This window comes from Typopeltis vanoorti, chromosome 23, assembly GCF_054136105.1.
Source record: "Typopeltis vanoorti isolate ZY-2024b chromosome 23, IOZ_Tvanoo_1.0, whole genome shotgun sequence".
NCBI lineage: Eukaryota > Metazoa > Arthropoda > Arachnida > Uropygi > Thelyphonidae > Typopeltis > Typopeltis vanoorti.
The window spans coordinates 86,860,569-86,884,849 of record NC_143571.1 but is presented as its reverse complement, the minus strand read 5'-3'; the positions used below and the strand labels follow the sequence as shown (position 1 = coordinate 86,884,849).

Sequence of the window (24,281 nt, the reverse complement as noted above, 5' to 3'; positions counted from 1 at the left end):
GCATACTAGAGAAATTGTTGAGAAGAACTGTGGAAGAAAAGCTTGGTGAAGAACAAGCTGGATTCACTCCATATAGAGGCTGTCAGGATCAGATCTTCATTTTACGACAAACAGTTGAGAAAGCATGGGAATATAACAAAGATCTGTATTTAAGGTTTGTTGATATGGAAAAGGCATATGACAAAGTGCCAAGAGAGAAGCTATTCAATATGCTACAGTTATATGGTGTCAATGGGGCATTATATCAAGCAATAATTAGTTCATTTGAGTTGTAAGTCAGCAGTTGTTAGAAATGAAGGAAGTACAGGAAGATGGTTTAATGTTAAATCTGGTGTGAGACAAGGATGTACATTATCCCCACTGTTATTCATTATCTACATGGATCACATTATGAAGGAAAGTGGCATTAAACATGATATCAGAATTGGAGATGTTAATGTCAGCTCTTTGCTTTATGCGGACGCTGTTGTACTTCTAAATAAATCCGCTAGAAGTTTGCAAGATTCCCTGACCAAACTGAATAATTGTTGTAATAGATGTGGTATGAAGGTCAGCATTAAAAAGACAAAGACAATGAAAATAGGTAGAATTGTTGAAAATGTCAACTGTGTTGTGAACGGAGAACCTGTGGAACAAGTAAAACATTTCAGCTACTTAGGCACGATTTTTAGTGAAGATGGTATGGTAGGAAGTCAATTGAATAATTCATATGGAATAAGAGAGAAATTAGTTGGAACACTAAATTAGCTGTATACAAGACAGTGTTCAAACCAGTTTTAACTTATGGATCTGAGAGATGGGTCAGAAGTAAAAACACTTGACCAAAGACTGGAGACTGGAGATATGATAGTCCTGAGAAAGATTAGAGGCATGAACAGATGGCATCAATGGCAATATCATATTAAAAACGAGGATATTAGGAAAGAACTTGGCATTGTCAGCATCCAGGAATGTGTTAGCAGAGCTAATGACAATACCCATTCTGTTCAGGTGGTATGGCTACCTGAACAGAATGGGCGAGGAAAGATTAACAAAACAAGTGTTCTCTGCCAGGTTGGCAGGAAAAAGACCCAGAGGAAGAACAAGATATAGGTGATTGGATACGGTACAAAGTGCCTTAGACGATAGAAATATAAGATCTGATAATGTTGGAGTCTTGACAAGTAACAGACTGATTTGGAGGAAAATTGTAGATAGGAAGTTAGTAATGATGTAAATTTTTCATGTAGTACTATCACATCTTGTACACCCCTGGAGGGTACATGTCAGGAATTTGATGATGATAACTCTCAATATGAAAGTAGATAGATAACCAAACTTTTGTTTTTATTAAAAATATATTCTTGTGTTTACACACATAATAAGCGGAAATGATATCTTTATTGATCCAATTAACAATTGTACGAGGGTTGTTTGAAATCAACATAGTCTCCATCGAGTTCTACATGTGTCCAGCAAGTTTCCATTTTTTTCATCCCATCTAAAAAGTAGGATTTGTTAAATTGTGCTAAACAGTCATTGACAGCCTTGATGACATCCTCATTCGAAGAAAATTTTCCCACTGAGCTGAATATTTAAGTTTGGGAACAAGAAGAAGTCACACGGGGCCAAGTCTGGAGAATACGGTGGATGTTGAACCTATTCGTACAATTTTGTCATTGTAATGGCCGATGTGTGGGACAGTGCATCGTCTTGATGAAAGAGCACGTTTCTGTCCGCCAATCTTGGCTGTTTTTTTCTCCAGTTCTTCTTTTAAATGGTCCAACAATGAACATAATACTCCTGTTATTTATTGTCTTATCCTTTTCCAAATAGTCTATCATGATAATTCCTTGGGAATCCGAAAAAAACAGTGGCTATTATCCAGCTGACAAAATGGTCTTCACTTTTTTCGGTGCTCTTTCACCAGGCATTGCCCACTGTTTTGACTGCTGCTTGGACTCAGGTGTGTAGTGGTAGATCCAATATTCATCTACAGTCACGAATCAATGCAAAAATCCTGTGAATTGCGATTAAACATTGCCAACACTGCATTGAAATGTCTTTTCGCATGCATATTTGATTGACAGTCAATAATCGTGGGGCATCCATCAAGCACACAGCTTTTCATGCAGGATATTATACAGCTATTCAGTTGAGATGCCTACAATCTCAACAATATCATACACACTTTCACTCGGTGGTCTTTCATAACGATATCATGGATTTTGTCAATCATTTCCTTTGTAGTGACCTCAGTCGGGCATCCAGAGCGCACTTCATCTTCGATGGACTTACGACCACATTTAAACTCATTTATCCAAAAACAAATAGTCTTTAATGCTGGTGCAGAGTCCCCCATGAACTGCATCTAACTTGGCTTTGATCTGCACGGTCATCCATTTCTTCAAATAAAAGTGTTTTATCACTGCATGTAACTTGTTTTTTCTCTATTTTTTGAAAAATGAGAACGCGGTCATTTTAAATGTTTGCCAAATGAGAAGTACACATTGCACATGGCTAAAATTTTGAAGGAGTCTTAAAAAAAATGATATGTGGTGACACTGGTATGAATGAACGAATTGTGTTATCGTCTATTGGAAATTTACCAAACTTATCAAACAACCCTCATATTATAGATTTTTGAAGGAACGTGAGAAATCTATAAATTAGCAATTCATTGCTTTAAAACTTAATGAGTTTACAAAATGATGTGAGCTATTTAGAAATCAACATTTAAAATTAAAATTTTCAACAAAATTAAAAATCAAAAAACTTACTTCTGATTCGGGAGTAAAAGAGATGCTTCTTTGGCCCACTGTGTTAAAATATCCAAAGAATATTTTTTTCCAAATAGAAATGGATCAAGTGCACGTATCCGGACAGTTTTGGCAAACATACCAAATTCGGGAGCTAAAAGTAGAGCTTACTAGATAAATTTATTTAAAACTTTTATCTTTATAAATTCAAATTATCTCAAGTGGTATCAATAATGAAAGAGATATACTGTAAAATCTCATATAGAAAAAAAAAATAGAAATATTTTTTCAATGTCGATTTTACATGGGCAATTAAATTACATATTATACTTGTAAGTAAAAGAATGTATAACTCACTGTACTGAGATAAATGTTGTAACTAAATGTTAAAATATTTGAATAAGAACCATTAGATTTGTACTTAAAATTAAGCTCAGACAGGATTAGGCTAGGAGACCTAAGGCTAGCAACAGTCACGAAGGTCACCGGATTATGAGTTTTCCGACCAAAACCCAGAGATAGAATGGGTGACAGAGAAAATCCTCCAGTAAATTCGGGGAGCTTTATAGAAAAAGTGCTAAGGTCGGGAGGATGATATAAAAGACAGATTGAGTGGCTAGGGAGCTCGCATTTCGAAGTTTGTTTCTGTGCCAAGCCTTTCCGAAGATGGGGGGGGAATGCATTCCCGCGAGCAGCAGTTACAACGAAGATGGGAAGTTCGCTAGTGGCAGAGATGGCCTTTTCAAGATCTCCACTGTGAGATTCTCTGATGATCTACTTGTGTGCTGAATTATCGCAGCGTGTCCTAGTGCCCAATCGAAAGTTAGCTGGGAAGAAGCGGAGCGTGCCCATAAGCCTTTAGGGTCTAGGACTGTGTAATGAACTAGAAAGGTTGTAAGTAGAATGTTTCATGTAATATCCTAGATTGTGAAGCTCAACCGACAAAATGTTGGTCCTGTTATCTGGTGGCATAGAAGGTGTTAGAAAGAATTGGAAAGTCGTATTTTAGTTTGAGTGTGAATAGTAGAATACAGAGATCTACAGATCTGCTTATGTTATGTAATGCTAAGAGTGAATGTGGTTTGAGGTTTGCCTTTTATTATTTACAACGTGAAAGGAAGTTTAAGTGTGTTAAGTATGATCCAAGTGTCTGAAAAGTTATGTATAATTATGATTTCTTTGTCTTAAAGTTTAAGTGAAATGCTTAATTGACTTCGTGGAGAGTTAGATATGTGATGTATTGTCTCCAGTGTACTCTTGTTGTCTTAGTTAGAACTATGTGTAATTATGATTTCTTTGTCCTAAAGCTTAAGTGATATGCTTAATTGACTTTGTGGAGAGTTAGACACGTGACGTATTGTCTCCAGTGTACTCTTGTTGTCTTAGTTAGTACCAGACACGTGATATGTGTTGTTTGAATGTTGTATATAATTTATCTTAGTAAGAATAAACATGTTGTTTTTGTTAATAGCTTGCCAGATCTTGTTTAGCTAATGCACTTCTCATAAAAATACCGAACCTGTGTGACCTATGAGTAGTAATAGCCACAACTGACTGATTAATTAATAGGAATTGCTTGAGATGGAGTTGAATTGAGTTATTATTGTGCTTAGCTTAATATTTCTATTGTATGTAAGGGAAGGAACAACAATTCTTTTACTCGATTCTTAAAGGCGCAGTCGATAAAAAAATAAATTTTTAAGGATCAATACAAGTGAAATACAGCAAAGTAGATTAAGGACTTGGCTCCAGTCAGAGGCTTTTCCTAAGTCTACAATTCAACCATGTGCAAGAGCATATTTACGGCATTGAGAGAGAGAGGGGGGGGGGAACTAAGTTAAGGACTGAAGGATTAAGATTAATTGCGAGTTTTATGCGTGAATTAGAAATTGACGTCTATAGACAATTTGAACTAGCTCAAGCAACTACGATATAAAAGAAATAAGAAAAATATTACAATGCCGTAGTAGACATCCATTCGTTAAATCCTTAAATAATAAATAAAAAGGTAAATATAATATATTTTACAATACATTTTCACTGGGGAAATATTTAAAATAAATATTAAACAAGTAGCCAATGAAGTATTAGGATAAAAACAACTAATAAAATCTAAAACAAAATGGATACTCTGGTATGGCAAAGAAAGAAAAGCACTATCAGAAAATAAGAAAAAAAATAGCATTTAATAACCATTTACAAGATAAGATTAATCTAGTCAAATATGAAAGGTTTATGTTTTTAATGGCACAAGGACAGCTATGGTCATGTTGCTCCGGTATATAATGTAATAAATAAGCAGCATGCATAGGTCTAAAAAATCTGTATATAATAAAAACAAATGAAACATTTCTTAGCAATATGCAATGTAATAAATAAACAAAAGAGCATAAACAGTGTAGAAAAACAAATGTGACATTATTATTTTAATGGCTAATACAGCCTACTTTCGTTTAGGTGTGCCCCTTTTTTTTACAATGTCATTGGCTCTTTACTCAGATCTTAGGGCATTACTGAAGCATTATTTGTTATAAAACTAATATATGAAGAATATAGGAGGAAAATTCGGACAAATTCGGATATGCATTCATCTGCTGTTAAGCCATTAAAGGAAGGGGGTTTGGGGAAAGTGGGGGGAATTATTTGAAAAAAACTGGGTTTTTTATATGTATAATATTATGATTAAGGGTAGGTAGAGAGCATTTGGGAGGAGGGAGTGAGAGAAGGATCTGAAGATAGAATTTTTTGGGGGGGGGGGGGAGAGGAGGGATTGATGGGAAAAAGTCAGGGGAGGGAAGTAATGGGGTGCAAGCCGTTTCGACAGCGCACTCTCTTTGGAACTCGTGGGGGAAGTGGAGGCTATGTCATGATGGCTAGGTGTTTCTACCTTTGGTGTGCATGTGTTGTCTCCTATTAGGTCACGGTCCTACCATTAGGTCTCCTATTAAGTCCAATTAGCACAATTAGATCACAACTCTGACAAATAGAAGACAACACACCAAAGACAGAAACACCTAGCCAACATGACATAGCCTCCAGTGATGTGGAAAAAGTTTACAGGATTTGAATCACCCAGCAATGGACATAAACAAATAGCAACGAATGGTGAAACAAGTATCACACAAAAATGGACACTGGATCCATGGGCATGAATGAAAGTTGAGATGGTCAGCCAGTCAGTTTCCTCAATTTTCCATTTGTGATATCCATGATCTTTTCACATGGTTGACCATGTGAAAAAGTGAATATGGAAAAATGGTCACTCCCATACAAGTTATCTTCAGTTTCCCACCTGAACAGTTGGAAGAGAGAGGTTGAGTAGACAGTTAAGTCAAAAGCAGTGAAAGTTCAGGTAGACCTGTGAAAGAAGGTGTTGCTTCTATTTCTTCAAGAGGGAGTGACTGTTGTTGTTGAGAATATGCTCAGCAACTCTTCCTCTGATGTTTATTTAAGGCACTATCCCATAAAGTGCTGAGTTCATTTAAATTCTCAATTAAAAGTAAGAGGTGCTAACTGCAATGATGTCATCAACGTCATCCTGAGAGGAATACTGTTATGAGAGTTCTGAATGAGAGTTGGATGGCAACTGCATCTACATTATTAAGTAGGACTTGCTGGAAGGGAGTATGGTTGCCCACTAGGATGGCGACACCTTCATCGGCAGGCGTGGCTTACCTGCTCTCCTGTCTTTATGAATGACAGTTACATTTCATAATGCTGATTATCACCAGGCTTCAGACAGAAGCATATCAGTATACTTCTGCAGGAGAGCCTTGATGTTTTGTTGGATTCCATAACAATTCCATTGTAGGAATGTTTTCATGATTTCTTTTTGGTGATATAGGTCACTTCCCATGTTGAGATGTTGAAAGGTTTGCTTTAATTAGTAGTGGATTTTTTCTTTTTTGAGAATTGTAGACAGCCAGTGTTCACCATTTTTTCTTCATCAGGAAAAACATTGAAGATGTCATCATATTGTACTCCCCCTATGGCACTAAGTATATTAACTGTTTCATGTTCCTGAGGGGAAGCATAGGTATCCATGTCACCTGTTAACAAGCCATCTATTAGAGAGTCTGGAGGCATGTTGTTGATCCTCTGTGGTGCATATTCCATTAGTAGTTTTAATATAAGAGGATTGTCACGTAGTAGGATTAGTATTGTCTTCAGGAGTGAGTTCATATTGAATTTTCTTTTGATTCACTTTAAAGAGATAGCAAGTTAGTCATGCCTTTCAGAGCTGTTATAGCTGTGAGGAGAGATTGACATTCATGTCAATGGCTGCATTGGGCACAGATGGTAGAGCCATTGACATGAATGTCAATCTCTCCTGACAGCTATAGCACAGTTAAGATCACGAGAATAAAGACTGTAAGAGCAAAATGCTTTAACTGTGTAAGAAAGACCAGCCAGCATACTCCCAAGCATGCCAAAGGTGGAAGAACAAAAAGGAGATCCAGAAATTAAAGAGCAATGCATCACCTATCAGAGGCAAAGAGGCAGTACACTACAACAGCACCAACATCTGCTAAACCCTCTTATGCTGAGAAGGCAACTATAAAGAAAGTGCCAGTAGGGACACAGTTTTGATATACTGAAGGTAAGGTTGATGTTCATAATGGAAAACCAGATGCCCATCCATTCTTACAAGGATTGTTCTTATGGCTGTAACTCCTTGAGTTTAGTGAAGTCTCCTAATTGGGAACATCAAGGAGTTTAAGTTCAAAAAAGTTTATAAAGATTTGTGGAGGATAACCTTAACTGATATTGTCCCAGCAGATGTTGTATGAAGTAATTTTTTCTAATTGTGCTACTTTATCTGCTTCAATAAGGATATCATCTCCAGAATGCAGTTTCTTAACAGATTTTGGAGATCTATCAACCCTTCCAAACGTTTCTGGATAAAGAAGGGTGACATTTTTCCAAGTGGACATTCCCCGTTGAATGCAGAATTAAGACAAGCAGTGTATTTGTAGCAGCTACTGATGTTTTTTGTTTCTTACTTTTTACTTTGTTTTCTGTTGATGATTCTATGGTTTCTGAATCTGGTTAGAGTTCGTTGAGGGTCCTTGATAAACAAGAGAATGAAAAATTATTCATTCTCGTGAGAAGTCTCATTCAGGCCAGAGCTCCGCAAAAACCATGGGGAAGGAGACTTACCATGACACCATTGACACCAGCAGGCAAGTCCACCAGCCAAATGATCCTGGCAGGGCCTTCCAGGACTGCCTGTCTTGCTGAAGTAGAAGCCAAAGTAGTGTGAGACTATGAGGTCCATAGGCTGGGTGCACATGGCAGTAAGGCATTGGATGTCAGTGATGATGATCTGGAAGATACGATAGTAAAAAGACTCCAGGATAAGTAGATCAAAGAATATTGGAAGAAGAGCATAGTGAAAAAAGAAAAATGACAAGAACAAGTACCATCCCCAGGAGGTCCCCTCTAACCATGAACAGGTACCTTACATGGAGGGGAATATGAAGATTATAAAAGTTTTAAGAAATGAAATAACTAACAAATAACTAAATAAAATTTATAAAGTGGACGTATTGGGAGGGTTACTCTAAAAAACTGGAATATGACTTTTATTGGAAAAACAAAACAAGCATTGATAAATCACTGAAATCAAAGAAGAGAAATATATAAAGATAAAAATTACAATTTTTGTAATTTTTGTATTTACTGACAATTTTAATTTGTCAGTTTCAAAAAGAGAACAGTGGCAAAATTACATGGGATGGCATAATAAACAGAAATAGTAGAAATATTAAAGCCAAAAAATACAGAAGAAATTGAAATAATTTAATAAAATCAGCAACAAACTCAAAATTGAAAGTCAGAAACTCAGCTTTCTTTGATGGAACTTATAATGAAATGGTAAGGTAAAGAAATGAAATTTTTTTCATTTTCAAAAAAAATTTAATTAAACATCTTTAAGAAAATACAAAACTCCATATATGGAGGGCATATATTACAATAATAATACTTAAAAAGAGAGTGGAGAAAAGTCAGTCTAAATGTGTTCTTAGAATGACTGTCTTATAAAAATCTTTGCAAAATTAATGTAGCTATACTTACTGAGGTTAGAGACTGTTTAATGGTTGATGTGGATTTTAAAAATAATTTCTCAGACTTAATAGCAATGTCTATGTTGCACAGGTGTCTCTCATGTAATCTTGTGTGAAGGGCATCTGAACCATGGGTAACCAGTCCTGACTTGCCATATTAATAACAGCAGATGAATTTTTATGTTATTCAAGGTATATGTTAACTGCTCTATCATTTTTTTCAAAGTGGACTAAGTTGCAAGCATATGGAACTTTATAACTCAGGATGCAAGATGATAAAGCTGATCCTTCAAAAAAAAAACAGATGAAGGTTGCTAATGAAGGTGTGGTTTGAAAGTGGCATGGAGATTATATTTATGAAGAACTTCAGCTACCTTTTCAGATATACCCCAGATGCAGTGGAATAGTATGACTATTTTACAGGGATTATAACCAGTGGATAAACAAAAAGTACTCCATAGGTAACTGTGTTCTGTGGCAAGATCTGTCTCATTAAAACAAATATTCCGATTTTTATGTAAGTGCTTTAAGGATGCCAAACTGATGGATGATGGCATGATTTCCATGTATTTTTTGTGTTGTGTAGGTTTCATAAGCAGATAATGAACTATTTTTGATTATTATTATTTATTATTATTTTGTGACATCTCCAAGGAGTCCAAGGACTCATCAAGGGAGGGCACACTCACAGAATTCTACAGCTCTCTGTTTAACTAATGTGTCTAGGAAGGAATGATATCTGTTTTGTTTCACGTTCTACTGTGAAATTCATCTATGGCTGTAGTCTATTTAAGTGAACTAAATGTATCTAATGTATCCAAATCATGGGATCAAATACATCTACATAGCACAGCTAGACTGTGTTGAGGGGAAAGATTGGATGACAATCTTTCCCCCTCTAAAAATCATCTATATTCTATGGAGGTTGGGAGTTCATTCCATCCCAAGTGTTTGTTTGTATATTTTTCCTTTCCAAGAAACTTACTTAGGACATACTGGTAGATCTATGAATAGAAAAGTATCTGACAAGTCAGGAGACTGGCAGACCATGCTCTGGATATCTCATCAAACAGGATTAAATAGATGAAGACCTGTACTGCACAGAAGCCCTTACAGGTCTGAGTGACTATTTTTAGAATCACCATACTAACACCAATCAGTATGGTTACCATTAATTTGCCAAAGATCTGTTGAAACAGTCATTCTAAGACTGTATTTAACCCGATGTCTCTGAATTAACTTTGTTTTATCCAGCCCTAAGAGGGTGACATGATAAGACAGTAGTTCCTTTTCAGTTATAATATGTAATGTTTCTGCAATAACCTAATTTACTTCTGAGTGCTTTACAGCTGTTTGTAATCTGTGCTGTGAAGATGCTGGCTTAAAATCCAGCAAAATATTGGTAAGTCAATAAATCATTTCTTTTCTTCCTCTGATGTTCATTATGTAGAATTATGAAGACAAACCACCAAGCTATAGCACACATTTTAATTAAAATATAATAACACGCAATGTTTTGACATATATCAAGGTCATCATCAGGAACACACACACACACTAAGATACAACCTACATTAGGATACACTACACTGAGCTACAGCATCACTGCTTTGGTCAACTGCTGACCCTAGCTTGACCTCTATGAGGGAGGGGAAATAAAAATAAAAAATTAGTAATGAAATACTTAAATATATTTTACAGGGCAGCCCATAAGTCACAAAGGGGTTTAAAATATGAAGAACTTTTTTTTCATTATTAATTTTTTTCAGATATTCTTAAGAAACTGGGAAATTAATCATGGAAAAATTCAGAATCCAACACCAAACCAAAATCATGTAATTTTATTTTGAAAATTAGCATTCTCCAGATGTGACAGCTCCTGACTTCTTGCTATGGGATTACCTGAAGGAAAAGATGTTGAACAAGCCCTAAACAATCCAACAGCATTCATGCAGAAATTAGGGCACTGCAGCCAGAAACATTAACAGATGTCATGGAACATGCTGTTGAAAGGACCCATCTTTGTGAAGCTGAGAATGGAAAGCATTCAGGTGATGTGGTTTTTTATATAACTAATAAAAACAATCTCCAAGTTCTGTATTTCATTACAACAAAAAATAAAAACAATTAACAAATAAAAAAAAGCAATAAATGTTTAAACCCCTCTGTGATTTAAGGGATATCTTGTATATCAGTTAAATTATATGAGGGAGCTGAAAAGTTCTGATAAATGCCTAGAACAAAAATAGACCAATTTGTGCAACAAGAGAAAGACCACTTTTTTTCCCAACAGAGGATTGCAAATGATGCAACAGCATTGTAACAAGCATATAACTTCATGGAATATAAGTAGAATATTCATGGTATATATGTAGAATAATGTGTAAGTTATATGGTTCTATCTCAATTCCTTCATGGTGATTATCACAACTTTTCAGCACACCCTTGTATCAGTGGCCACTAGTTAGGGTTTGTTTCTGTAGTCCTGTTATTTTTAAGATCTGTTTATGGTCTCAGCACCACTGGTTTAGGGACCCCTTCTGAAAGTGAAACTGAACCAGTGGTCTTCAGACAATATAGAGAACTTAAAAATAATAGGACTTGTATGAAACTGAACCATAACTAGAAGCCACCAATATAGTTTTACTTATATATTAAAGTATTTAATCGTTACTAATTTATATATATATATATATATATATATATATATATACATACAAGGCATGTTTAAAAAAAGATCAAACTTTTGCTATAAAGGCTTTATTGCTCATTTTACAATATTTTAAACACTGTCCCTCTTCAAAAGTAGTCCCCCTCTACTGGCAATACACCGTTCCCAATGTTTCTTCCATTGTTGAAATGCTTCCTGGAAAGCACTTTCTATGATGGCATGCAGTTCTCTTATCACATTTTCCTGAATCTCCTGTTTGGTTAGGAAATGACATCCTTTCAAAGTGGTTTTAAGTCTGGGAAACAGGAAAAAGTCTGCTGGAGCTAAGTCTGGAAAACAGGATGGAGGGGCACAATGGATGTCTGATATTTTGCCATATAACTGCAGATGAGGAGCAATGTGTGAGCGGGCACATTGTTGTGGTGTAACATCGACAATTCAGACCTCTTCCTGCACACTGCATCCCTCAAACATGCTAAAACTTCTTGGTACAACTCTTTGTTTACCATCTGACCACGTGGTACAAATTCATAATGGATAATGCCTTTCCAAAAAAACACAACCGACATCACCTTGATCTTTGACCGACTCATTCATAGATGCTTAAACCACTCATAGCACTGCATTCAGCTCATACAGTCCTCCCTGTATGCTTGGTAAAGCAATTGAAATGTCTCTGTAAAATTTTTACCAAGTTTGCAGCAAAATTTCACACACACACATGCTCTTCAAGCTCTTTCATTGCAACTCTCTCACTAATCTGATGACCAGCTTGTGCACGTGCTCACTTCAGTGGATGTAACTCGACGACTAATGCTCATAGCAGAATGGAGCAAATGGTAATTGTTCAAAACCTGCTGCTAGGTGTGCTCAGTAGCTGCAGTATGCTATCTGTGCTGGCTGGCATGCTATTTAAAAAAGTTAGGTCTTTTTTTGAACACTCCTTGTGGTGTGGGGGGGGGGGAGTCCAGCTTGCAGCAAGTAGTAGCTGCAGGCTAGACAACATAGAATTTTTTTTTAATTTAATTTTAAAAAATTAAATATTACTTTTTTCAACAATGGAAAACACTATTAATCATTCTGTGGAACTGATATTAACTTATTGTAACATGTCATTTAAAAAATTGGAAAGCTTGTGCAAGTAAATTTTTTGCATATTTGTAAAACCCTGTATGTGTAAATAAATAAATAAATAAACATATATATATATATATATATATATATTTTTTTTTTTTTTCCCCTCACCAGAAATCAGGTTAGGGTCAATGGTTGATCATAGCAAACATGCTGTAACTAACTGCATTGTATATATTATAATTACTGCTATTTGAAAATTTTTCATTTAATATTTGGTCTAATTCTATTTCATTATATGTTATTCCTCTTACATTCCAGTTTGCTATATGTATTATATTTTTATCGTTTCTATTTTCGTTTTACCTTTTCCATTCCAGGGTCATTTTCCATAGATTCATTCCGATTACCTTTTTCTGTCAGCTTAAAAGTAGAATAATGTTCTCCATGTCAGGTGACTAGCCTGCCGATGGATAGTTCAGTGGTAGGGCTGCTACCTTAAAGCTTCTGAACTAGCCTTCTTCCAAATTTAAACCCATAGGAGGAATAGGGTATAATGAGGGGGAAAGAGTAGATTATAGTAGAATAAAGTAGAATTATAGTAATGGTTTATAGAGGGAACATAGATATAAGGCCAGAAATGGAAAAACCCCCATGGTCCTCAAGTACTCTAATAGCATAAGGGTCATAAAATAAGAAGAGTTGGCTGATAAGGCCTTATAGGAAAGATTAAAGTGAGTAGATCTTCCTCAAAGTAGAGGAAGAAGAGGATAGATCCAGCTAGAGGACCATGGAAGTGCCATTTCCCTTACAATCAAGATGATTGCCCCTTATGGCCCTGTTGGTCCACGAGTCCTTATTTAGTATATTTGGACCCCCCCCTCCTCCACATATATAAAAAATATATATATACACACACATACATAAATGGTGTGCTTCCCTATCCGCCACCCAGGGGACACACTTCTAGAGGTTACAGGGTCCTCCGGAACACATTCAAAGAATGAAAACAGAAAGATTACAAAACAAGCCTTAAAGTACGAGCCATTAGGAAAAATTAAACCAGGACATCCTCTTAAAAGATTAAATGATGACTTCTAAGGCCAGAACAGGCCATTCTAGGCCTAAATCCTTGATAGGCATGATGATGTTGATGTATTATGATGTAGCCTGTGTATTCCTGATATTATCCTTGATATGAAGGGGGAAAATGTCTAATAATCCTATTAGATGGAAAAGGAGGCAAAGTGAACAGTACACATGATATAGTGGAACTGTTTGATGATCAGTTTACTGGGGAATTTCATCCTGGAAAAGCAGGTTTTATTTCTGGTAATGTAAAGGATTGAAGGCTTAGAAGTCGATGAGGAGAATGTGATTTAAATACTAAATACTCTGGACATCAATATGGATTGGATTTCACCACATGTTTAGAGAGAATGTGCTAAGGAACTGACAGTTTCATTGACCTGGCTGTTCAATGAAAGCCTAGCTACTGGAAAAGTTCCCAATGAGTCAAGTGAGAGGAGGAGATAAGATAGCACCATTACACAATGTGGTGGTAAAATGCAGGCATCAAACTATAGACTAGTTTGTATTTTTTCCATGGTTAGATTTTGGAAAAATTAGGGATCATATACAAAACTGGGCAGAAAAAAGTAATATCTGTCAAAGGGATTCATATTTCAGTAATTTTCTTTTTAACCTTTATGTCAATGACACTGTAGCTGGGTTGCAGGGAGATATTCAGTTATTTATAGATGATGTGAAGCTTGGGAGGGTTATTAGTAACAGTGCTGATGCTTTAGCTCTTCAAGAGGATTTCAATAATTTGGAAAGGAAAAAATGAATGGGGGATATCAGTTTAATGCAGCTAAACGTAAGGTCTTCAAATTTGGGATTCACAGATGGGAGGCCAATTTGGTGGATCTCCATTAGAGGAAGTGGATGAAGTAAGAAATCATGGGGTGATTATCAATACCAATTTGAAGTTTAGAGGCACATACTGCAAAGGTGATGAAGGCAACAGCTACAATACTAAAATGAATGTTGATCACTAGAGATAAAAGAGTGATGATTCCATTGTATAAAGCCCTCATCAGGACACATCTGGAGCACTGTACCTAGATTTAGTCACTGGGATTTGAAAAGGATAAATTAACACTGGAGAGGGTACAGAGACAGATAAGAAAAATGATATCAGGACTTAGCTATAAGGATAGACTGAGGGCATGCAAACTACATAGGTTGGTGGAGAAAAGATGAAGGGGTGACATAAATGAGACATTTAAACTGTTGAGAGTATTTACAGGATTGACACAGGGAAAATTTTTGATATAATAGAACTGGTAGGAACAAGGAAAGAAGGCCATCCCTGGAAGTTTCAAAAGGAGGTAGTGAGTAGGAGGGAGTGGCTTTTTTTTTGCATGGAGGGTGGTTGGACCATGAAATTCATTGCCTGACAGAATGGTTAATTGGTTTAAGGAGTAGTATGATAAAGTTTGCATTGTCTAAGATGACCCTCCTATAATGAGTTATAACTCAATGGAGGTCTAAAATAATAATATCATCTACTCTGTCTTTCCGCAGTTCAAGTTTCTGATGGCTTTTCTTCTGCCTTAAGTATTGATGTGTACCCTGTTTACATTCCTCTTGAATATTTTCTACCACTGATCTGCCACTTCTTGTTTCATTTTAACAATCTTTCCAAGTAATTATTTCAGACAAAAAGAGTATATCTTTATCTTCATTTTTCATGTCGCCTTTATCATATCTAATTTGTTTTATAGTTCTCTTTCTTCCTCCATTTATAAGCTTTTCAATAGCCTTCAGAACATTTTGTCACTTTCCAAATACAGGTAGTTCCCATCTTTACGAATTAATCGATTCCTGGAGAATGTTTGTAAATCGGGAATTCGTAAAGCGGGAGTTTATTTGCCTTAAAATAATGCTATAAGTGAGTGTTACGTTTGTAGGAAGGAATATATATAAAATATTAAATGATATGAAAGATTTTACTATCCAAAGATTTACATATTTAAAAAATAACAAGAAAAGTTTTAAATTAAAAAAGATTCTTTGAAAAAAAATTAGCTCATTTCTATATCACCGGGCAAATTGGCAGCTGTCTAGGTAGTAGGAGATATATTAGCAAACTTCAGTGCATCTTTTTTTCAAAGAAAGCCTCAAGTGTCATCTGCTGTGTTGAATTTTTCTTCTTTTTGTTTAAAATATCTCGATAGCAAGCAGAAGCATTATTCATTTCAAGGGAAAATTTACTAAATCGTTCAAAGTCTGAATCTTGTGATTCAAAGATTGCTTGAGCTTTTTTTTCGAGGAGTTTAAATGTTTCTTCTAGGCTTTTAAAGTGAAAAACCGAGTTGGAGCTTCATATTCACTATCGTCTTTGTTTCTTTCTTGTTGCGCTAATTCAAGGAGATCATTGGGTGAGAGTTCCATAGTGTGAGATTGAAGCAGTTCATTAACATCACCTTCCAAAACTTCCATTGGCAACTGGTTAGCTAAACCTAAGATCGCATGAGTTTCAGAATTCACAATCTTTGTTGGGTCTTCAGAGCCTTCAAAATTATCACTAAACTGAGAAAGTTTATGCCATACTCCTTTCATAGTTTTTTCGGAAACTTTATGCCAGGCGCTCTGTGTTAGCCGAATTGCGTCTAAAATGTTGAATCACTTCCAAAACTCTTCAATCTCACACTATGGAACAACGTTTCCAGCTTTATCAAAGTCTCTTTTTGATAAAGTCTCTTTGAGATAATGTGCTTTAAACGTTGCAATCACAGTGAAAGGGTTATAGTAAAAAGAAAACAAAAGAATAACCTCTAGTGTGGAATCCTGTGAAACCCATTGAAAAAATCCAAAACTACTATGGTAGTATATCAATTCAACATATTCAACTCGACAGTCACTATTATAAAACAGGAGCAAATTGCTAATGCACCATGCTGACCTCTATAAGGGATCAAGGTACTATCTATTTACCTCTTCAGATCCTAAGTAACTTCTCTAAGATCATAATATCCAGTTCAAAGATACTGAATGATCATCTATAATTGGTTATTCTGTCCTGGTTCCACCTTTCTAAAATGAATTATCTTATCCTTCTTCCAGTGACTGCAAGTGTGCTTGTTTTGAGACTCAAGTTGAATAATCAAGAATCAAAAAACAGAAGCATCTGGAATCAAGGTGACAAATTTTTAATTTGGTTCCATTTTGTTAATAAATGAAATGGAACCAAAAATTATTGGTATTAGAGGAATACTGCTATTTAAGGGAGAAATGCAATAAGCTTGCCTCCTGCTCAATTGGCAGTTGAGCTGTTTGGTCACTCTCTAAGGATGTTAGATGGAAATTCTACCTTTCCTTGTTTCCATCCAGCTCTCTCTCACATCCTGAAGTACCATAGTAACATCACTCAAAAATAAGGCTGAAACTTAAAAAACCTCATAATAACAACATACTCAACCACACAGATCGAGAGGGGATGGGTTGGTATAAGCAGAAGTAACAATGTAAGAATGTTTTTTTCCCTAGAAACTTAATCCTCAAATTATATGCAGACAGGCACATGATGAAAGGAATATGAAAATATAAATTTCACTTTACTTTCAATGGATTGAGATAAATAATTTTATAAAGCATTCAACTATCAAGATCTGAGATATAAAATCTTTATTTGTAAAAATGCAATCACTTACCGTGCAGTGTGATTCTGTATATATGATGCATTTCCATCTCCTGAAAGATAGAGTGAGAGAGAAAACAAGAATGAAAAAAAGAAAAGAAAAAAAAAAAAGAGTACACACACATAATTCAATATTTGGTATAAATTTGCAAAACAGGAAATTTGTATGGAATTTTACATTTCATTTGGCAAATTTTTTTAGCAGTCTCACAAAAAAGATTTGGAAATCTAATGAATCTCATTTCTGTGAAATAGCACCATCAATTTCCTGATAAGTACCCTCAAGGTTATGATGGCCACACTACATGATTAAGTTTACATTATAATAAAATTCTATCAACAATTTTCTTCCAAATCAGTCTATTACATGTAAGCACTCGAATATTGTCATATCTAACACTTTGTTCTTCTAGGCACTTCTGACTAAATCAGTATAACTACATGTTGGTCTTCCTTTGGGTCTTTTTCTACCATCTTGGCATAAGATGGCGATTCCATTATAGAAAGGCAGGTGAGAGAGAGAGAGGGCGCAAGAGTTGTGAGAGGACGTAGTGGTAGATTTGAGCTGAGCTAAAAAAAGTTTTAAATCAGTATATAGCTATGATTTGAACATAGTCTTGTATACTGCTAGTTTGGTGTATTGGCTAATTTCTCTCTTATTCCATATAAATTTATTCAGCTGGCTACCTATTGTTTTTCCTCAAGCATTTCATTCGAGATTTAAATGGAATGCACAATTTCCCAAAGGAAATACTTGTAAATAGGTATAAATTCGAATTTTGTAAATATAGTAGTAATGATTCCTTCATATAATCTTTCTACGTATTGTTTTATAAATGGCCCTGTAAATAACAGACAAGAATTCAGATATAATAAAGGTAATATTGTAGCAGGAAAGTCGGGGGAAAATGAAGAAACCAGATTATAAGTGTGAACCTGGGAAGTAATACGATGTCCGAGGCACGTGCAATGCCCACGTCGAGACACGACAGAGAAGATGAAGGTACAGGGTGCAAAGAGGCTTGTGTAGCGGGTGCAACCGATGACGTAGTAGGGAGAGCAGACACGGAGGAGTATAAAAGGTTTGGCGGCGTGAGCTCTTGCTCTCTCTCAAATTTTTTGTGGTCCTTATCCTGTGGCGGGAGCCGAAGAGAAGTCGTTCAGGTGAAGGCTGGATGGTCAAGCGGCGACGATACGATTAAGTAGTGGCAGAGTTCGAGCATTCTCATCGATGCAACGAAACGTCCAGTGAACGCCGAAATATTGTGCAGCTCCAGCAGTACCTTTCCGTCAGAGAAGTTTGAGTATCCAGAAAAGAAGTCATTGGTGATCGAAATTACTGGATGGTCGAGACAAGGAACAACAGACCCCCGAACTAGAAAACCACCCAAAGTAAGCCTGTAGGAAAATCAGATGTGAAGAGCCTCCTGAAGTATAGAACTGGTCGGTAATGTAGAATTTCGTCCATAGTATTGTAATTTAAGGCCAGGGTGAACGAAGTGTTAAATTTCTTGTGATTGAAAATGTTCAGGACTCTAGTACCTAATCTTCTAGTGAGAATCTTGTAGCTCTAGAATTATATTGTTTTAGGCATGTTATTGAATTGATTTAATATGGTTATGCCTTAATATTTGTGGGAGGGTAAGATGCTCATTAGCGTAACTGTAATAAGTGAGCGGGATTGAGACAGCTTAACTCAGTTTGTGTACCTTAATGTGAGATGTCTAGTATAATATAGATCTTGTCTGTTAGTGTAACATTTTCCCTTAGAAATTCCTCATTTAATGTAGTTTCTTTGAATGACATGTATCACGACTTAGAGTGAATAAACGTTCATGTTTTCTTTACAAAAAACAAGTTCTGATTATTCAAGCCAATGCACCACTTGCTAAAAGTAGAACCTGTTTAAGTAAAAGAGTGGGAACTGGTTACGACTGCAGTAGAAGATAAAATATTGTAAAATTTGTTTGTGTTAGATTAAGTAAATCATGTAGTAGTCTGCGGGCTGACTCTCTGACAATATTAATTCTATTGTATAGGAATTAAGATGGAGCAGCATTAACAAATAAATTTTCTAAATTCTGAAAAGGAGTTGACTTCAGATTTTCAGCCAGGGAGAAATTTGGCTCTACCTTGGGGCAATCTTTTTGTCTGAAGGATTTGCACACGAGTTCATCTAAGAGTGTGGCCACAGTGAAATTAGGGAACTTTGATAGATAGCTATAAGTAAGGGAATGAGAAGTAAGGAGTGAATTAGAATAAAGATAAAATTAATTGAGGAGGGAACACAAACAGAATGTAGGAAAATAAAGAAACATAAGAAAATACAAAACTAGAAGATATAAAATAATAACTACATAAATATAACACTATAATACCAGCTTTGCTTATTTTGTTGTCTTCAAAATTTAATTTGCCATCTTCACTAAAAAGACTATGCTAAATAGCTGAAATATTTTACTTGTTCTACAGGCTCTGAATTCAGAATGCAGCTGAAGTTTACTATGTTCCTGCTTATTTTCATAGTTTTTGTATTTTTTAAGGCTGATTTTCATGCCAAATTTGTTACAGCTATTATTCAATTTATTATTATTATTACATGACACCTCCAAGGAGTCAAAAGACTCATCGAGGGAGGGCACCTCCTCTACAGCTCTCCGTCTCCACCATGCAATCCACCGACTACAACTACCATCATCATCATATACACCAACACCATCCACTACCACCACCACTAATATTTTCACAGACAATCATAAACATCGATGCCTACGTCAGGATATTCGAACCCACAGCCTTTGGCTGGAGAGTGGATACACTAACCATTCGGCCAACCAGGTAAGCAATTATTCAATTTACTTAGAGAATCATGTAAACATGAACTGAGCATGTTTAGCTGAAAATGTATTAAACCTAATTCTAATATAAGGATTAATACCTTATTCTTTCATAATCCTAATCCATATAGATCATAGGATCCCAAACTGGGCAGTACCGCCCCCCCCCCCCCCCCAGTGGGTGCTGAAGCCTTCTAGGGCTATAGCGGGATCAGAAGCATTTGGGGGCATTCAGGCAGTCTAGGGGTCAGTGGCTGTTTATAGAAGAAATTAATAATATATATTTAAAAATTAATTATTTTCGTGATTTTGCGATTAGATAATCATTTAAAATTTAAATATTGAATTTTAATTCATCTTATGCCTGTCTTACACGATCAATTTTTTTATCAATTTTCTATTTCAATTATTTAATCATTTGAAAATTTACCATGTCAGATAGAAATAGATGTCAATTTTCTATGTCAATGAGAAAACTGAACATGTCATACAGGATATTTTAACTTCTATTTTTCATATACTTAAAAAATGTATTCATTTTTTGCTATTGTAAAAATTAATCGTGCCATACAGGCTTTAGTCTATCCACGCAGCAGATGAGTCTTAACTAGTAGTATGTCGGTCAACTATTACATAGGTAATTCACTCAATTCAGCATGTTTTGACAGGAATATGGGTGCTTCCAGTGGCTTGTTCAAAGCACGAGTACGATGGTATCGAAAACAAGTCAATGCGTGCAAATTCAAATCTATAAATACCAGTGGTTTAGGAATAAGTTTCATTATTTTTTGTGTGCTTTGTCAACAATCATCAGTCAAAATTGTGATAGAAGTGGAGTCATACAAAGTGTAAATTAAATCTTTTATTTTGTGAATATTTTTGCAAATTTTATTAATTCATTATGCCTGAATATAAGAAGAAATGTCAACAGTACAGTATTGAGTATTTGAAATATGGTTTTATTCAGTCTCAAATATTTGAAATATGGTTTTATTCAAACTGTTATAATGCGGGGGGCGTTACAAAATTTATGTCTTGCAAAGTGGGCAGTGGCCCGAAAATGTTGGAGATAATGTGAATACTTGTCTTACCCCTGATTTTACATCAAACCATCTTCCTGTATTTTCTTAAATTCTAACTGCTGACTTACAATTTAAATATAGACTATGTATTGCTCTGTATAATGTTCCATTCACTCCATATAACTGTAGGGATTTAAAACGCTTTCTTTAGATACCTTGTCATATTCTGGATCTATAAAACTTAAGTACAGATCTTTGTCATATTCCCACATACATTATACAGAGCAATACATAGGATATATTATACAATGAAATCAGAATTAAAAGCCAGTATTAAAAAAAAAAAAAATTGGCTACAAAGAAATTTTGTGGAAAGAAATAGCAGTCAGAATTGAAGAAAATACAGAAAGATAGTTTGAAGTAAAATCAGGGATAACACAAGAATTCACATTATCTCCATTATTTGATCTTGACAACCTCTATTTGGCCTGAATCCAGGTTGTTCTTCTCCAAGTTTCTCTTCTACAACTTTTCTCAACCTCTTCTGAAGTATTCTTGCATCAATCTTACCTGGACACTTAGTAGAGAAATTCCTTTCCAATTCTCACATTCAGATTTATTCCCAGTTTTACAGATGGGAACTATGAGAACTGGGAATTATTGAAAATACTCAAAAATGGTGACATATGATAAAGATGACAACCTGTATTTAGCCTGACCCCAGGTTGTTCTTCTCCAAGTTTCTGTTCTACAACTTTTCTCAACCTCTTCTGAAGTATTTTTGCATAAATCTTACCTGAAACACTTAGCAGAGAAATTCCTCTGCAATTCTCACATTCAGATTTATTCCCATTTTTACAGATGGGAACTATGAGAACTGGGGGCTATTGAAAAAAAGCTCAAAAATGGAAGAAAGAATACTGTAATAGGAATCAAATATGATAAAGGTGACATGACAACTGAAGATAAAGATATTCTAGATATCTGGAATAATTACTTGGAAAGACTTAAACAAAACAGGCAGTGAGTGACAGAACTATACTGGAAAATTTTCAAGAGTAATGCAAGAAGGAGTACATATTTAATATTTGAGATAGAAAAAGCACTCAAAAACTTGAAATGTAGAAAGGCAGCTGGAGTAAATGATATTCGAATAGTTTTTTTTTTTATTTATTTATTTAACAAGCCTTTATAAACACAAGAAGTTACACAAGCTCATCCAATCCAGAGAAGACTTTTACATATACACATGACCACAGTGAAACTTGAACTACGTTCTGCTGATTTGAGAGTGAGTGTGCTATCCACCGGGCCAACCAGGCTGGCTTAAGTAAGAAATGCTTAAATATGGAGATATAAAAGTTTTGCAGAGGCTACACTGCATAATTCAGAAGGTCTGGTAAGGAGGTTAAATTCCAGATGATTGGAGTGCAGCTCTCATAGTTCCCATCTATAAAAAGGGAAATAAAGCTAAATGTGAAAATTAAAGAGGAATTTCTCTACAAAGTGTTCCAGGTACGATTTAAGCAAGCATACTTGAAAGAGGTTGAGAAAGATTGTGGAAGAGAAACTTGAAGAACATGCTGGATTCAGGGCAAATAGAGGTTGTTAGGATCATATTTTTGCTTTAAGACAAATAGCTGAAAAATCGTAGGAACATGACAAGGATCTGTACTTAAGTTTTGTAGATCTGGATAAGGCATACGACAAGGTGCCCAGAGAAAAGCTTTTCAAAACACTACAATTATATGGAGTGAATGGAGCATTATACAGAAGGTTGTCAGTCAGCAGTTAGAATTGAAAGAAATATAAGAAGATGGTTTGATATAAAATCAGGAGTAAGAGAAGGATGTACATTATCTCGACTCTTATTCATCATTTATATGGATCACATCAAAGGCCTGATATTAGAACTGGACAGGAAAAACTTAGTTCTTTGCTTTATGCAGATGATGTACTTCTAAACACATCCAGTGCAAATCTCTGAGATTCCCTAACTAAATTTAATAAGAGCTGCAACAAATTTGGAATGAAAATCAGCCATAAAAAGACCAAAATTATGAAAATAAGCAGGAAAATAGAAAACTTCTGCTGCATTCTGAATGGAGATCCAATAGAACAAGTAAAATATTTCAGCTATTTAGGCACAGTTTTTAGTGAAGATTGCAAGTTAAATCAGGAAATAGACAACAAAATATGCAAAGCAGGTATGATAGGTAGCCAGTTGAATAAATTTATATGGAATAGAGAAAAATTAGCCAAAACACCAAACAAGCAATATACAAGACTGTGTTCAAACCAGTTTTAAGTTATGGATCTGAGAGTTGGGTTAGAAATAAAGCACTTGATCAAAGACTAGAATATGACACAGATATGAGGATTCTAAAAAAAATTTAGTGGAGTGAACCGATGGCACCAGCGGCAGAATCATATTAAGGTGGGGAACTGAAAAGTTTTGGAACAAAAATTCTATTAAAGCAACTGACATTACCACAAGAAAGAACATATCTCAAAAACCTTTAATCCCCCATAAATCAGCAAGGAAGGTTCTTGCCAATTTTCGTCTTACAATTTCATCAAATTATAATAATTTGTTCATTTTTGTTTAGGATATATAAGAAGACATGTCAGAGGTTTTGAAGAAATACAAAGACACAGAAGTGCAAGCTGTTACCATTTTTTTTTTCATGCTGCAAGAAAAGTCCACAACTGAGATTCACCAAACTGTGTGTGAGACTTGAGGGAACTGTGTCCCAGCATATCCAACAGTTGCCAGATGTCCCCAGGTCTGGAAGACTGTCTACAGCAATCACATCGATATGACCTGAGAATATCGATACACTGAATGCCATGATCCTTGATGGACAAATACCAGCCAAAAACATTGCAAAGACTCTGGTGATATCCAGGGAATAAGTTGGGGTCATTATCCACCATTTGGACATGCTTGAATACTGACCAAAAGAGAAAATGTGTGGTGTTATCTTAAGGATTTTGGGTTATTGTAAGAAATCAGGTGCAAATTTTTTGGCTCATATTGTGACTGTTGATGAAACATGGCTTCATCACTATGTTCCCGTGTCCAAACAACAGTCAATGCAGTGGAGACACAAAGGTTCTCGATGACGAAAGATGTTCCGAGCCCAAAAGTCAGCAGGGAAGGTTC

General features: G+C 35.5%; 1 protein-coding gene across 2 annotated transcripts in view; it reads right to left on the bottom strand.

Annotated features, from left to right (window-relative positions):
• LOC150094045 (uncharacterized) overlaps window positions 1–24,281 on the bottom strand; it is a 1,005,660-nt gene that overhangs the window by 971,151 nt on the left and 10,228 nt on the right. For both annotated transcript variants that reach the window (XM_090412663.1, XM_090412664.1), the window contains exons 2-3: window positions 17,270–17,309; window positions 2,760–2,892 (exon numbers count right to left, since the gene is read on the bottom strand). In XM_090412663.1, the coding sequence (XP_090268789.1) occupies window positions 2,760–2,892; window positions 17,270–17,309 (173 nt within the window). The remainder of the gene's footprint in view (window positions 1–2,759; window positions 2,893–17,269; window positions 17,310–24,281) is intronic.